A 13,513-nucleotide genomic window follows, 5' to 3' on the forward strand; every position below is an offset into this window, starting at 1 on the left:
GCCGCCGAAATGCTCTTTGCAATTCTGGGTTTTATGAAACTAAGCTAATTATAACTATAACTCAAATACTATGCATGTTTCCTTCTTCGTTCAAATTTGCCCGTTAACAGGTAGATGGGGATTACAGAGTCATTGAAAGAATTCGCTTGACTAAAACAATCGAAAAAAGATGCAGACAAATTTCTCATTTCTGTACCGAGCTGTCCAGCCCATTATTCGTTACGCTGCTTCTTCTGATCGCCTTTAAACGAACAACTGCATTTATTTGTGATCGAGCAAAAGCCGCGTTCTTTACTGCGGAAAAATTGGAGTATGTTGTTGATTTTCGCGCTCAAACTTTTAAAACATGAGATGCCATGAGGAAAAGAAGTTCAGCTATGTTTTTTCAAGCTGCAGTGATCCTGAAAGGCTGATTGTCAAATTCAAAGCGTGTTTAAACTGCATTGCGCAAGCAGCCCTATGTGCGCCGGCTGCTGTCCGTGTAAATGTGATGACAGTTACATGCTGCAGCACAAGGCAAGACGGTCAAACTTCTACATAGCAGCAAAGAAATATAACGCGACAAGATGCTGACAACAGTTTACGAGAGTTAATTTAAGAGTCAAACAGGCCATATTTCTGACAAGAACCTCAAAATGAACGAGCGAGAATGTTTAAAGAAATTACATGCCTCCTCAAGGCAAGTACAAACCACCTACAAATTTACACATACACTTCTTGAGTCACAGGGCCAATGGCAGACCGAAGTCATGTATCAGAACAATTAGGCTGTGTGCAAATATATAATAAAAAGATACCATAAAACGGCAACCAAAGCACAAGGTACGGAGCCTTCGATGCGAGCACGGTATTTGTTAGTTGGTTTTCTAAAGTAAATTAAGATAAAATGTCCTCCTATACCACATACCACTCATTCGAAAATCTCGCTAGCGCCTGTGTTGATAGCCTACAGGGCGGACCCGGCAAGAGGTTTATTCAAAAATGGTATGCGAAAAGTAGGAGGATCAATGTACGCGACCCCGTTTATATTCCACAGACACGAAATCATGTGCATGGTTTTGAGGTGGCAGTTTACAAAGTTCTTTGCCACGTAACGTGCGCGTGTTGTCGCTGCTAGCAAAAAGCAGCACCAATAAAGATTGTTTTTTTATACATCAGTTAAACTAGTTACCACATGAATCAGAGAAACTCTTTGAACTAGGAAAGGGATTCAGACGGACAGGTAATTGATTATGATCTACACAGAGTGACAGGATCGATGATGAAACTTTGCATCAAACTGCCAGCTTGCTTGTGAGCGAGAAAACAGCATAAACCCTATTTTTTGTTTAGTTAAGACCGGCTGATTTTGTGATATGCTCAAAACTTATGTTTGGTATTCACAATAAAATAATCTAAAACGACCAATATATCAGTACTCTCAATACTCATGCCCAGTTTATAGCCTCGATAAAATTCAACTACCACGGCGTTTCCTTTTGACGCCGCCCACAATTGCATGCTGCAAAATTTGAAAAACAGTCACTTTGCCTAGCAATACTGAGCTTATAGCCACGGCAATCATGGCCCTGAATTTGGGGATATTAGTGATATCCTTCTAGCACGGGCTCATTTGTGTGCTCAGTATGATGGGCAGACAAGTCAGGACCAGCAGAATCGGTAGGGGAGCTGCCAGACAACGTGGGCGATGTGGGTAGCGTCAGCATCTCATCAGGTAGGTCCGCGAAGCCACTTGGCCTAGTGTCATGACTTGCATCAGGCCAAATTTTTGTGAAGCCACCGATAGTACCGTTGTTCCGCCAACTCCCGAGGGCTCATGGGCGGATCAGCTCCGATGACATCATACTCTCTAGAGCTGCGCCGGCGGAATATGTGTCCCGACAGTCGCGTAACAACGTAGGCCCAGAACTGCTGGAGCACTTCAGACACGTTGCCCAGTACAGTGGTTATGGGGCTGCCGCCGCCGCCGGGCATGAGGAGTTCGATGCTGGCCTTCTTCCAGGGCGTGTCTTGCGGACTGGCCAGCTTGACAGCCCGCTTGAATGGGTCTTCCATGAGAACGGTAGAAACTCGCTCCGGGTAGTTGGTGATGATTCCGTCCACGCCAAGTCTGCATGTCCGAGAAATGATGAGATACGACAGTGAGTGCGTTGGCTCTATAGTGAATGCTTTAGGTTTGTTGGACTGACTGACGAGGGGTATCATAAAGTAATTCCCCTCATTTGTCTTCTAGAATACCGCTCATTTAGAACTTGTAAAGCTCACAAATATGACGTCCACATGCCTGAAGGTCCTATAAATACTTTTCAATATGATTTGTGTAAAAAATTGAGTCCGCGGTGAATAAGGGTATGACTGATATTTTGCACCATTTTTTCCCCATTCCAATGCAGCGTCACCACAGGCAACAACGCCGTGCACACGCCATCTTGAAGACAAATGAAGCGACTACCAAATTTGTCTGCTCTGTACTTCGATGTCTTCCTTGGAGTCCTGACTTAGCACTGTCTGATCTTCATCTTCGCGCTTGGCGGATCCATATTTGGGTAAGCTGTGAAGACATTTTTACACCGGAAGGAAGAAAACGTGAGGAGACTTAACGTTCGACTTATGAGCATGACGTCACTGCGTTAGAGAGTGCCTACGGTCTTTAGGGGGATTCTCTTCAGTACTCTCTCACAGACATCGGTATGACTCTTGACTTCAATTATTAATGCCTAAGCACTGTACGGCCATGTAGGCCGGTTTCGCATGGGAGTGACTTTTTTGGAGCTGTAAAAGAGAAACTAGTTGGTATACTTGAAAAAGAATGGTAACATCAGACAAGACCGCCAAGGAAAAGTGTGCAAGTGACAAAATGGTTAATGTAATTAATTAAAGCCAATTAAGCGTGTAATTGGGGGCCAAGATGGCCGCCAGCCAACTTCCGGTTTCGGTTCTTAGCTTCCGGTCACGTGTCTCAGTGCAGAAATGCGAAAGCCTGAGCTTTGCTGCCGCGCTCGGTACATCACGCGCCCCTTGTCGAATACACCCAGTTGACCGCACCAAAGTTCACCAGCGTTCTATATTTGGTCTACAGGAAAGAAAAGGCGCAGTATCTGTCCCTCGCGGAATCCCACTCACACACCTCGCGGACAACGCAGCAAGGCTTAGGCTTAGGCATTTCTCCAGAGCAGATTCTGCAGTTATCTCGGAATCGTTTTTGTGTTTTCTCAAAAGCACAATCGAACGAATGTGCTGGACGGCTAAGGATAACGTCTCTGACTTGTGAGGAAAGGCCAAGAGTTCGATTCCACCATTTGACCACCGACATTTTTCTTCAAGCGACATCATTACGTCATGACTACGTCACAACTCCTCAATGCTAATTAAGATTTTCTTGTCACGCCGCCGTCTCTTCTGTCGAGCCGAACCTTTAACGCTGTACCGTTAAAATTTGTTACAAAGAATGCCTACATTCGCCGGTGGCGCAAAGGGACACTACTCGACCAAGATCACATTGAAACTTAATTAGCTTTGGCAGGTATGCTTCTGTAAAACATATGTGTGTGGTAGCTCATAGCGCGCGACAGAGGGAGCAGAGGTGAGAGCCGCAAGACACATAAAACACTCGGTCAAGAGCAGAAAACACCATCGTGTTCAGGGGAACGGTAGCTGAACAGAATTCGTCTTCAAGCTACGATGAAAGTAATAAAACATTTTTTGTGCAAACCGATTCAGGTTTGATATGGAAAGGTTATGCGAAATGACATGAATCAAGATTTTGCTGTTGAAATATGTACTTTCGGCGCTTGTCGCACTAACGTCACCATGTTCTGGTGCACATAGCCTGTTTCTTAATGCACAGCGTACTTCCTTATAAAGGCTGATTGTTTTTCATTTGATACAAATAATTAGCGTTCGCAGTATATTCAGGATATAAGGATATATATGTTTTGATATAAGAACAATGTATGCTGAAAAACAGCACAGTTTTTTGTTGAGAAGTCGACAGGCACAAAAATGACAGCTCATATGGCGTAACAGCCTTCATCGGTATTTGTGTACGCATGCCAAAGCTGACTTAGTGAACGGAGAGGTATTCCCTGTCGGATGAACAAATTTTCTGCTGAAGACCGAGACTGGCACTATTTTTTTTTAAACAAATGAAAAAGAGAGAGGTATCGGTTTAATATCTTAATTGTTGGAGGAAATTCAGAAGCTATGTTGTGCGTGTGAGATCCACGCGACGCTTTACCACTTTGATATTATTTGCTACCACCTTTACGCTATTTGCTGATGTATTACTACTGAATACGTGTCCCGCTTTCACAACGCTGCTGAAAGTTATAAAAGGGTGCCTGCAACCTTTCGATGGCGTTTTGCGCTTTGCGACATAAAATAATGATTACACCTTCGCACGCCTGATAGTGCTATACTCGTACCGTATGGAGTTGCGTATGGCAGAGCTGAGGTCGATGGTCCAGTGGTAGACTTTGTCGGCGTAGCTGCGGTCACTGCGTGAGTCACGGTAGCGCAGGGCCTGCTTGAGTCGGTTGGCTGGCCGGAACAGGCTCAGGCAGTTCGACACGCCGTCACCCTGCCATCGGTTGTGGTCGATGCCCAGCTCACTGTACATCTTTGAGATATCCTCCAACGGGTCGTTCAGCCCCACATCGAAGCCTGCGCAACATGATAAGTAGACGTGTTTAGAGAACGTCCTGCTCTATAAAAATTACTCAGGAAGGCAATAGAGTGATATACGTTTATCAGTCTGTGTAGCACAAAGTAAAATATTAGCCTTATCTTCGTGTGCTCGTACATTTCTTGACTTCTATGATTTCCTGTTCTATGTTTCCTGTTTCAGATTTTCTGTTCTTGGGCGCCAAGATTACCTCGGAAGGAGACTGCAGCCATGAAATTAGGAGACGCCTGCTTCTGGGAAAGAGAGCAATGGTTAGCCTTGACCGCCTAGTAAAGAGCAGAGACATTAGTCTGCCAACCAAGATCCGTATAACCCGTGCTATGGTCTTTCCAGTTGTGATGTATGGATGCGAGAGTTGGACTGTGAAAAAGGCTGACCGCCGAAGAATTGACGCGTTTGAATTGTGGTGCTGGCGAAGACTCTTGAGAGTTCCTTGGACTGCCAGAAGATCAAATCAGTCGATATTGTCGACCATAAACCCTGACTGCTCATTGGAGGGTCAAATTCTAAAGTTAAAGCTCAGCTACTTTGGTCATCTGATGAGAAGAGAGGAGTCGCTGGAGAAAGATTTGATGTTGGGAAAGGTTGAGGGTCGCCGGAGAAGGGGTAGGCAGCGAACGCGATGGTTAGATGGCATTCTCGAAGCATTGCAGATGAAGCTATGTGATGTTAAGAAGATAGTGAGAGACCGGAAAGCGTGGCGTGACATGGTCCATAGGGTCACGAAGAGTCGGACACGACTGAACGCCTGAACTGAACTGAACTGATGATTTATCGCAAACAAGAGAGGAGTACCAAATCTAGTGTTCTTATATCTTTGTGTGCTTGGGTAAGGCCTTGAGCCCGACCTGTGCTGACCGAAGAAGTTGTACATGGCTTCTTGAGGAAAGTTACTAAGAACATACTAAGTATAATAGGCTTCACGGAGCAGTGCACAGTGTACATTTCGTCTTCGCCATCCAAAGAATCTACCGTGACACTCCAGAAAATTCTGCATAAATGTATATAAATGTAAAATGCCTCTATGGGCACACTTTGACAGTAACACTACCTGCTTTGTGTCTGCAGAAGATCCTGCCGCTTTGCGGACTCCTGTCTGAGCCAACACAATGACTTTTAAACGTTACAGGTAACATTAGCAGTTACAAGTGCACATGCATAATCTCCCTCTAAATCGTAGGCCGTCAGCAGTTAATCTCAAAACAAGATTACACATTGAGAGCACCCGCAAAGAAAATTCCATGCCATCAGCGTGGGCATGGCTTATATAATTACTCGCTCGCATCCTTTACGGTATCAGTAGAAAAACAAAGGCTCGTGGCTAAGCTCTTCGTTAAATCCATACTTTCGTGTTGCACAAAACGTTGGAAACTTCTCCGCGAATGTTTCTTTGCTACTTAATAAGCTGCCCAAGATAGCGCATAAAACGACACACAAGTCCATTAAAAAACAGCGCTGGCAGAAGCAGGACGCACAACTGCGCCGTTGTGTTGTCCTTCTTCTCGTACTTCGTCTGCCAGCGCTGTTTCTTTAATGATGATCAACCACTCGCCCAGCAACAAACATTACACAAGTCCAAGTTTAGTGCATGAGTAGCAAGGGTCGTAACAGCTTCGTTGTTATCTTCGCTTGTTGCGCTAAACCTTTGTACGAAAGCAAAATCATCTGAAGTATGTTGTGATTCATTGGTAACAGGTCTTGGAATTTTATTGCCATAAAAACACTTTTGAAAAGGCAGAAAAGATGGCCGGTAACGCGAACCTTCCACTGTCGACGTTAGAGCATAGTAAAATATTCGGTGTGTTCATCTTTACTGATACGGCACAGGAGCGGCTTATGTATGATATAAAAAAAGGTAGAAAAATCAGTAGCAAATTATCTTTTTTTTTCTCATAGAACTTTCAACATATAAACCATCTGTATAACATGATCCAGTGAACAACTGCAGGTCTGCTGCTTACCGACTCTCTCTGCGATAACTGGATCACCGTTCTTCATCAAGGTCTCGATGACACCTTTGAAGACATCTTTGTCAGTGACGTGCCCGATAGACAGAAGGACGTTCACAGTGTTGTTGACATCGACTGCAAAACAGAGAATATGTTTATATTTATCAGCTAAGAACACCAATCTTAGCCCCATGATCGATCGGCATTGTGTTACTAGTGACAGGAGTAAATGTGCTGCACTAATTGCGCCACTCTAATCTTACCGGTTGCGCCAAGCTACACTCAAACTGCAATTCATTCATTCATTCATTCATTCATTCATTCATTCATTCATTCATTCATTCATTCATTCATTCATTCATTCATTCATTCATTCATTCATTCATTCATTCATTCATCAAATGCCCCTGCGTAGGGGTTTTACACCGCCATTCACGCAATAATTGACGATTGCAAATATACAACGCCTAATTTAGCCGAATAATATCATCGGGTGTGTAACACTAGGCCCTCGCTACGAAAGAAGGCAGCCGCATCCACATCCAAGACAGTTTAACCTCACTCGTTATGCTTGTCTTAAAACTTATCTCCATGGCTTTCACAAAATGCTGTTGGTACGAGTCTTTCTGAGCTGAAATTAATAGCAGCTAATCGATTCCACTACATTTTTAGTGGTTGTCATTCGTCTATTTTCTTTTCTTTTATTGTGAACACGAATATAAACCTTTAGGGCCATTTCACTAAATAATTCTGACCAATAGAATACAGAATCAATTTTCACGCAATTTTTGGACTAAAGTAATGTCTTTATTTCAACCCCCGTTAATTCGGAACATGGAATAATTCGAACTATGGGAGCGCTATCCCGGCCGATCCCCATGCATGTTTGGAGAGTCGTACGTTATAGTTAATTCGGAGATGGTTATTACGAACAGAGCAACACGTTAGGTACGAAACGGGCCGCCAGCGATCGCCGAAATAGGCCTCCCCTAACCTGAGTTGCATGCAATAGTTGTGCCCGCGCACATTGTGCGCGCTGTGGCAGGTATGACGGTCTGAAGTTCGCCATTTTCGAAACAAAGCAAAGCTCAATCGCTTAGTTTTTGATTTTCTTTTACTTCATGTATCATTTCGCGGCTGGGAGCGGGCGCGTGTACCGGATGCTGCTTGGGGCGTCACTACTGTTTGGTTTTGTTTTGGGATGGCGTCACTTAGTTCTACATCCCTCGCGTACATCCACAATTTGATTCCAGCTGGTCACGCGCGGTTTCACCGAACTGCGCGCTTCGCCGCAATGCTTCACCCTGCGACTTTGCAGTGAAGCATGCTTAAAACACGATGGGCCGTTTTGTGCAGATACATACATACATGGATTTATTGATAGGAAAAGGCAGAGAGGTTGGCCCGAATAATTCAAATCTGGCCTGCTACTCTGCGCTGGGGAAGGGGAAGGAGAGAAGAAAGAAGGTCATGATGGGTGACGATGTGGGAGAAGGCATATGAAATATATATACAGACACAGCAGCTTGCTTTACAAACGTGAATCAAGTCCACTGGCGCTCAAATAACGGCAAAGAGCGCGCACTGCCTGGATGCCCTTCCCCTTGTCCTGCCAAGCGCCCAGCAGCAGTTCCTCCGACAGAGGCCTCTTGTCTAAACGCTTCAAGGAAGCAGCTAGCACATTTCTTTCGTTCGCATACTCTGGGCATACCAATAATACATGGTCCACAGTCTCTGGGATGCCACAAGTTAAACATTCCGGTGAGTCCATCTGTCCAATTAAATGTAAGTACTTGCGCGTGAAAGCCACGTTTAAACGAAGTCTATGTAGTAAGCATGCCTGATGACGCGGAATATCACGCGGAACAGTAAATTTAAATGTTCGATCAAGCTTTCTTAGACGCATGTGTCGGGCGTCTGGTTGAGCCCAGTAAGTCGCTGTAGCAATATTCATACAACTCTTTAGAAGACACGTCGTATCCGCTCTTGAAAAAGGCACAGCTGTTTGGAAGCCATTGATGAGAGCGCTTTTCGCTTCAACATCGGCCTGCTCATTCCCATGGAGGCCGCAGTGGGCAGGAATCCATTGAAACATTATCATGTGGCCTTGCAGCTGGGCAGATGTGATGAGCTCCGTAATGTTTAGTGCCAGGGACTGATAGGCAGTGTGGCGTAAGAAGTTTTCCAAAATTTGTAATGCAGTCTTCGAGTCCGTGAATATACACCATTTTTGAGGTGGTTCCCCACATATATAGCGAATAGATTCCCGAATGGCTACAAGTTCGGCAGCGGTTGATGTAGAGGTATGTCCCAAAAGGAAATGCAGAGTCGTTTTCTGAGCTGGTATGACCACAGCTGCAGCGGATGCCTGTGCTGACACAGATCCATCGGTGTATACGTGAATATAACTGGGATATTCTGACCAGATGTGTGCCAGAGTAAGTTGTTTGAGTCCACTAACTGGTACCATAGATTTTTTTAGTATTCCGGGAACACGAAGGTGCACCAAAGGTTTATCCATCGTCCATGGTGGTTGGGTGGGACGATATGGGAGGGCATATCCTGTCGGTACTTGCGACTGATGGCAGCGGAGTGCAGTTGTAAAACTGCAGTCCGGCCTCTCATCCAGAATCTTGCTGAGTGGGTGAAAACGGTGTCTTGTAAGTGCTCGTAAATATATACGAAGTGGTTCGTGTGACAAGTATATGGACATTGGGCGAGCGTGTGCCTCTTCAATTGTGCCTTTGTTAGAGGTGCATCTGGGCAGTCCAAGACATATTTTCAGTGCCTGCGCTTGCACGCTCTCTAAAGTCCGCAAGCAGGAAATGTTCATACTAGAAAGTACTGGGAGACTGTACCGGATGTAGCCAACAAACAGAGCCTCGTAAAGCCGTATTAAGGAGCGCTCAGTTGGACCCCATTTGATGCCAGCTATGTAACGAAGCACATGGCAAAAATTAATTAGCCTCTTCTTAACCATAGCAATATGTTTCGACCAAGATAGTCGGTGGTCAATAATTACTCCCAGGAATCTGTGCCTGGAGACGTATGGTATTACGACTCCATGAAGGGTAATCGGGTAGCGGCTGACACATTTTCCCGTAAACGCTATCACTGCACACTTTTCTGCCGCTAAAAATAAACCTTGACGCCGTAAGTACATCGATGTTGATGACACAGCTCGTTGCAGTCTCGCACGTAGTTGTGGGCGCGTCGAACCAGAGGCCCAGATGCAGATGTCGTCAGCATATGCACTGATGTGGATGTTAGTTGGCAGTTCACTCACCAGGCCAATTAGCGCAACGTTAAATAAAGTTGGGCTGAGAACTCCTCCCTGTGGAACTCCACGACCGACCTGAAAGTGGGTAGTATCTCCTTCAGGCGTAGTCATGTAAACAGAGCGGCCGCTGAGATAGCTTACAATCCACAAGTACAGTCGGCCACCAACTCCCACGTCGTCAAGTCCATCAAGAATAGCTTCATGGAGGACGTTGTCGTAAGCTCCCTTTATATCTAAAAATGCAGCAGCTACTAGTCGACGGTGACGCTTTTCGTGTTCTACTGTCGCCACAAGGTCGATGACGCTGTCAATGGAAGAGCGTCCGCGGCGAAATCCAGTCATCATATTCGGATAAAGATCATTACTCTCTAGATACCACTCAAGTCTTGCCAGCACCATGCGCTCCATAACTTTTCCAACACAGCTTGCTAGGGCAACTGGCCGGTATGAGGTAAGTTCGAGAGGAGGCTTTCCAGGCTTCAAAAGAGCAACCAGGCGGCTAATTTTCCAGTGTTCAGGAACAGTACTAGAAGCCCATATATCATTGAAGTAATTAAGTAGTGCAGTTCTACCATCCTTGCCTAGGTTCGATAAGGTTGAATATGTAATCCCGTCAGGACCAGGTGCAGATGAATGCCGACAAGAAGCAAGAGCGGCGTCTAATTCAGCTATTGTAAAGGGCACGTCGTATTGATCATTCGGCGAAGGTGGTGCAAAAACCTCTGAAATTGGTAACTGTGCCTGGTTTGTGCCCACAACCATTTTACAAAAATCTTCAGCTACGTCAACTTCATTGCGGCGTTGGTAAAGGGCCAGGGCACGAAAAGGGTGCCTTTCTTGTGGAGGTGTGCGCAAGCTTCTCGCAACATGCCAGATACGCGACAGGGGCTTACGGGGATCCAGTGATGAGCAGAACTGTCTCCAACGTTGTCGTCCTAACCTCTCCAGGTGACGCAAAACTTGTCGTTTAGCTCGGCGAGAAAGTGCGAGATCTTGCGCGGATTTCGTTCTTCTGTACTTCCTTTCAGCCCGCCGACGGATCGCGCGAAGCCGCTCGAATTCCACGTCGATGCTGGACACTGACACCGGCACACTAACATAGCAAGTGTTCTCACTGAGAGAGGAAGTAATGAGTCCTTCTATTTGAGATGGTGACTGGAGGTGCACGCTGGAAGTCTCCACCGCTGCCCTAAAGGCGGGCCAGTCTGTGTATTGCACACGAGGTGAAGTGGCAGGTGCAAACCACTTGATGCATATGTACGTTGGTATGTGATCACTGCCATGTGTTTCCACATCACTACACCAAGAAACGGAGGGATGGAGGTTTCTGGAAACAAACGCCACATCCAAGCAGCTGCTGTAGGTTGTTCCGCGTAGAAACGTCGGTGAGCCGTCGTTTATATTGACGAGATCTTGCGTATGCATAAAGTCTGCCAGGTCTCTTCCTCTATTGCTCATTATTGCACTACCCCACTGAGGGTGGTGAGCATTAAAGTCCCCCACAATAATACGAGGAGCTGCACAACACTGGATTATTGAAAATAGATATGATTTGTCCAAGCCATCTCTCGGTGGAATATAAGCGCCAATTACAGAACATACTCGTCCTTTCAGGGTTAACGTCAAACAAATGTAGTGGTTCGTGTTGTGGGGCTGCAGAGCATGGCGGACGTGCGCAATGTCTTGGCGTACACATACCAGCACTTTGCTTGTTTCGTTAGCTTCTCTAGACCATAGCAGAACATATCCAGAAAGGCGGAAAGCAGCCGGCATGTTGGGCTCACAGATCACAATCACAGGAAAGCGGTACTTCTGTACCCGCTGTCGGAAGTCACTCAGCCGACCACGCAGGCCTCGAGCATTCCATTGCATCACAACACTGCGGCGCAAGTGCATCGTCACAGAGGTGGGGTTAGTTTGTTGCGCCATTGTGAATTATTGCAATGCCGCCAAGAGCGGCTCAAATGCGTCCAAAAACTGAACAGCAAACTTTGCTGTTTGTGTGTTGATGCTGGAGAGCAGCACCCGCATTGAACGAACCAGCTGTTTCAGCATTTCTTTTACCTGCTGGCTGTCGGGGTTGTCGGAATTTTCAGTACGTGTGGCAACCAAACTGGGATTATGCCTGGCGTTGGCCTTTGATGGTAGAGCTGGCCACTCAGCATCAGAGGCGGTAGGTAATACAACAGCCTCTGTCGGATCCTTGGCCTGTGACACTGTCTGCGACATTACAGCAAGAGTACTCTTAGCGGGATTAGACTCAATCTGTTGTGGCACCTGAGCTGACGTTAACTCTGAAGTTGACTTATCCAGGCTAGGCTTGCCTTCCGATTCCTTGTGTCGGCGTCGGGAACGGTGCTTGCGACGACGAATAGCCGCGGCCGCTTCTTGATGAGTCGAGTTATCTCTCACCATCTTTTTTAGTATACGTTTTTCATCCCGAATTTTAGGGCAGTCCTTAGCCGTCGATTCATGGGCACCCGAGCAGTTCGCACACTTGACAGTCTCCGTCTCGCATGCTTCATGAGGATGCGTACCGCCGCATCGACGGCAGGAGACCTCGTTTCGACAAACGGCGCTCACATGTCCGATCTTGTGGCATTTGTGGCACTGCACAGGTCTTGGAACATACATCCGAACTGGGTGTCTCACATAGCCCACTTTAACGTGTGATGGGAGGGATTCAGTTTCAAAGACTAATTTAATGCACTTTGAGCGGCCGAATCGATGAACATCCACAATGCGCGCCGTAGATTTGATCAGCGTGCAGAGATCGCTTTCACTTATCTCGGGGTCAACGTCGCTGATTACACCTGCAGTAGTCTTTTTCCCATGTGCAAGAAAGGAACGGACCGGCATGTTGCCTAGCGCACCAATTCCTTTCAGCTTGTCCACTGTAGCCTGGGATTTGACATCCACGGTCAGGACATTCTTCCAGGGATTAATTCTGACTTCGTCAACTTCACCAGGAACCAGCTGGTCGAAAAACTGCGTCAGGTGCTGTCTGTTTATCACATTCAGATTCGCCGTTGCCGTTGTTGGTACGAAGGCCACGGAAAAGATCCCTTGCTTTTCAGCATTCTTCTTTGGTGTCTCACTCATTACTGATGTTCGGCGCAGCTTCCTTTTCAGGCGGCGCGACTGTACAGGCGTGTAGCTGTTGTCGGAATCCATCTCAGTCACGGTGGAGTCATCTGCCGAGTCTGGAAGCTCCACGTCCGCGACGTCAAGGTGACCCGTCGAGTACGCTGTAGACTGTTCGATGGTGGCGGGTGGGCGCAAGGGTCGCGCGCCCGCCATCCCGAAGGATGTCGAGATCACAAATAGTTCACAGCGATATAAAATCCAGAAAAGTGGAAGAGCGCTAGCTTCAGACGTTCGGAAACCTCCACTTCTTCTTCCTTCTTCGTTTTGTGCAGAGGCATCAATACTACTGAGTCGCACTGTGAAAAGGGTAAGGAGGCTTTTACGATTTTCGATCAATCCTCCAACCTTGCTGACAGTGTGCGCAAAGCAAAGCGCTTGATGAAACCGAGAAAATTGCCGTTTTCACCTAGAGTTTATCTTAACCGCAGGCACTGTCATGAAGGTGTTCGTCAC

At 46.4% G+C, this 13,513-nt stretch overlaps 1 protein-coding gene across 1 annotated transcript in view; it reads right to left on the minus strand.

Moving 5' to 3' along the window:
- Positions 1 to 1,325: 1,325 nt before the first annotated feature.
- Positions 1,326 to 13,513, minus strand: part of LOC146185749 (dermonecrotic toxin LbSicTox-betaIA1a-like) — a 56,594-nt gene continuing 44,406 nt past the window's right edge. The window contains exons 5-7 of the mRNA XM_084606678.1: positions 6,646 to 6,768; positions 4,425 to 4,662; positions 1,326 to 2,110 (exon numbers count right to left, since the gene is read on the minus strand). Of these exons, the coding sequence (XP_084462804.1) occupies positions 1,756 to 2,110; positions 4,425 to 4,662; positions 6,646 to 6,768 (716 nt within the window). The 3' untranslated portion in view covers positions 1,326 to 1,755. The remainder of the gene's footprint in view (positions 2,111 to 4,424; positions 4,663 to 6,645; positions 6,769 to 13,513) is intronic.

This window comes from Amblyomma maculatum, chromosome 6, assembly GCF_055883805.1.
Source record: "Amblyomma maculatum isolate TAMU_Amacu chromosome 6, ASM5588380v1, whole genome shotgun sequence".
In the NCBI taxonomy this organism is placed as follows: Eukaryota; Metazoa; Arthropoda; class Arachnida; order Ixodida; family Ixodidae; genus Amblyomma; species Amblyomma maculatum.